Raw genomic sequence first — 2736 nt, forward strand, 5'->3', positions numbered from 1 at the left:
TTGGTGGCATGAGCATGCATACAAAAAGATTGGATCTTGATTGGTTTTCTATCTTATATCAAAGAGTTTATGCATACCCTGAACTTCAAGTTGAAAATTACATTTGGGATCATTACTTTGCACAAAAAAGATTGAATCTTGATTGGCATGTATACTTTCTGAATATGCATCCAAAACATTTTCAGATTGTGTATGACAATTGCACTTTTGGCTTTGCTAAATCAATTCAGGATACTATAATGTTGTCAGCAAAATTCTCTTTAAAGCATGCTGCACTATCGTAATGTAAATCAGGTATATCTTTTACATTGGATGTCATTTTTTACATTCTATAGAAGTTGTGATCTTTGTATAAGAGTCCCACTTTAAAATCTTTTTCGTGTTACATTATTCATTAATGTGCGTGTTGATTAACAGTTGAATACCGCATTAATTCTGTCGGCATCCATATTTGTCCAAGTTCAGCGAACCTAGAGCTATAAACGCAAATAAATAAATTTGGTAAGCGGCAATATGCATCCCCAAAATCAAAACTCGAGGGCTTATACAGAGTTAGGACTCCAAATCGCTTCCTTTCAATTCCTTTATCCAACACAAAGGCACACACACTCCAAATCGATTCCTTTCAATTCCTTTATCGTCACTTCTTTTGGTGAACAAAGAATTCCGCTAGGGTCCGTCCACTTGTCCCTAAAAATGGCGCAGAGAAAATCAAAGAAAATTAGTCGTAGGGGTAGCGAAGCGTTGAATGATGATGATCGACTAAGCCGATTGCCAGATGATTTGATTCAACACATTTTCTCGTTCATCGATACTAAACATGTTGTTCAATCTAGTGCTCTGTCAAGAAACTGGAGAGATACCTGGAAATCCCAGTCCCAATTGAGCACCGAGATCATTCGATCTCCCAATCGGGCAAGTGGCTCTAAATTTCCAGATTTTGTGCACAAGTTTCTAACTAGGCGTGATGCCGTTGCAAAACTTTCCACCATTGACTTCCGATCCAATTTCATTGGCTTTCTGCTTGTTAGGGAGATCATTAGCTATGCAATGTCGCATAAGACCCGAAAGTTAAGGATTGAATTCTCGGGTGATAGGCAAACCATACGGGGTGAACTTGATTCATCTGTGCTTAGATCCCAGCATCTTGAACAACTCTTTTTGCGCATTGGGTTTGGTCTCAAAGTACGTCCTCCTCTGATATGGGATTTTCCAGCTCTGACCACCTTGAGTATTAGCCGCGCTAAAATTACATTGGATGATGCTAGTAAGTCTATTGATTTGTTTTCCCAGTTTCCAAATCTGAAAACCCTTGCCTTGGATGCTTGTTTCTTATTTAATATTGATACCTTCATCATCAACTCAAGTGAGTTAGAGACTCTGTCCTTAAAACTTTATTCTCCATCATGTAAGTTTATGGTCTCAGCACCAAAGCTCTCATCTTTCACCTATAGCGGCGTGTGTCATTTCCCATTATCAGCAAAAAATCTTGTTTCCTTGAAGACAGTAAAATTTCAGACAATCTATGATAGATTTGTTTCGAACGAGGCTATTGATTTGATGATCAACTCCTTCAATCAATTCCACAATACAGAGTCTCTTGCTATAAACTTAGACACCTTGGAGGTTCTTTCCATATTCCTAAGATCGCATGGATTACAAAATCGCCCATTCACGAGGCTGCAAAGTTTAACTGTGCTTTCATCGCAGTTACCTCTACCCTCCACAGTGTCTCCTTCGGTTATCGATTATTTCATGTGCAGCTCTAGACATATAAAGATTCACATTGAACATGACCCAACACCATGGCGTATCTGGCTGTGATGATTTCATCATTTGACTGCATATTGGTAAGCTCAATCTGAATTCTTCTGCTTATTCTTGATAAATATATTTTATGCTATTACTAAACCAAAAGTGTACAAAAAAATAGTAGCATTAGACAACTGATAACACAAAATGGTGAGATAGTTGTAGTAGGCTAGTAGCAATAGATAAAGGAACAGGGAGACTAACAAGGTGCCAAGTATTTTCTATATTTTCTATATGTGTATATACGTATATATAATTGTATATATGTGTGTGTGTGCGCGCGCTCGTTCAATGTACAAAACTATGTACACTAGTTCTTGCAAAATATTTTGTAAGAACTAGTGGACAACTTTTTTTTTCAAAAATTCAATTTTAATAAATTTATATTTAAATGAAAATGTATACAAGTAATGATTTTTTTTTCTGGCCTTTCGGTTATATAATTTATATAACATCTCGGTCGGACTACTTTGTGGTGACATGAAGCTAATACAAAATACCAAGCGCAAAACTTAATAATTGAAATGTTATGTGTACCTAAATAAATTTCGTCAATAAGCTGTAATGGGTACATGTAAACAAGCTAAGCTTGAGTTCGGCTCGTTTAATATAATAAGCTCGAGTTCATTTAAGTTCATATGTTCTTTTATCTTTTTTACATGGATAAATTTTCTCTCCAGGCTACTTGGTATTTTGATACCTGACTGGTAACCATGTTGTGGACAAGAATACAGTGTATAGTGATGACCCCTTGCTTTGAAATTTATTCATGGCTTCTTAGAGGGAAATGGTCCAAGGATTAGCCGTTCCAAGACGAAGTATCTTCATTGCGATTTCAGTGGTATTGTCGAAGTATCCAAATCACCATTGAGGGGCATGTGATTCCGCAAACAACCAACTTCATGTATCTAGGATCATTTCTTC

General features: G+C 36.7%; 1 protein-coding gene across 1 annotated transcript; it reads left to right on the forward strand.

Moving 5' to 3' along the window:
- Positions 1–249: 249 nt before the first annotated feature.
- On the forward strand, positions 250–1969 carry LOC143572222 (F-box protein At5g03100-like). Its single transcript, XM_077057439.1, has 2 exons — positions 250–1267; positions 1427–1969. The coding sequence occupies exons 1-2, from the start codon at positions 514–516 to the stop codon at positions 1822–1824; spliced, it is 1152 nt and encodes a 383-aa protein (XP_076913554.1). The 5' UTR covers positions 250–513; the 3' UTR covers positions 1825–1969.
- Positions 1970–2736: the final 767 nt, after the last annotated feature.

The sequence above is a fragment of the Bidens hawaiensis genome, unplaced genomic scaffold, assembly GCF_021521415.1.
Source record: "Bidens hawaiensis isolate Kalapana, Puna unplaced genomic scaffold, B.hawaiensis_p1.1 tig00025779_1, whole genome shotgun sequence".
NCBI classification, from domain to species: domain Eukaryota; kingdom Viridiplantae; phylum Streptophyta; class Magnoliopsida; order Asterales; family Asteraceae; genus Bidens; species Bidens hawaiensis.

Bases quoted from the DNA above. Each gene is read 5' to 3' on its own strand.
- LOC143572222 (XM_077057439.1), top strand. From the start codon at position 514: ATGCATCCCCAAAATCAAAACTCGAGGGCTTATACAGAGTTAGGACTC. The intron at 1,268-1,426 runs GTAAGTCTATTG...TTATGGTCTCAG, and splicing joins AATTACATTGGATGATGCTA to CACCAAAGCTCTCATCTTTC.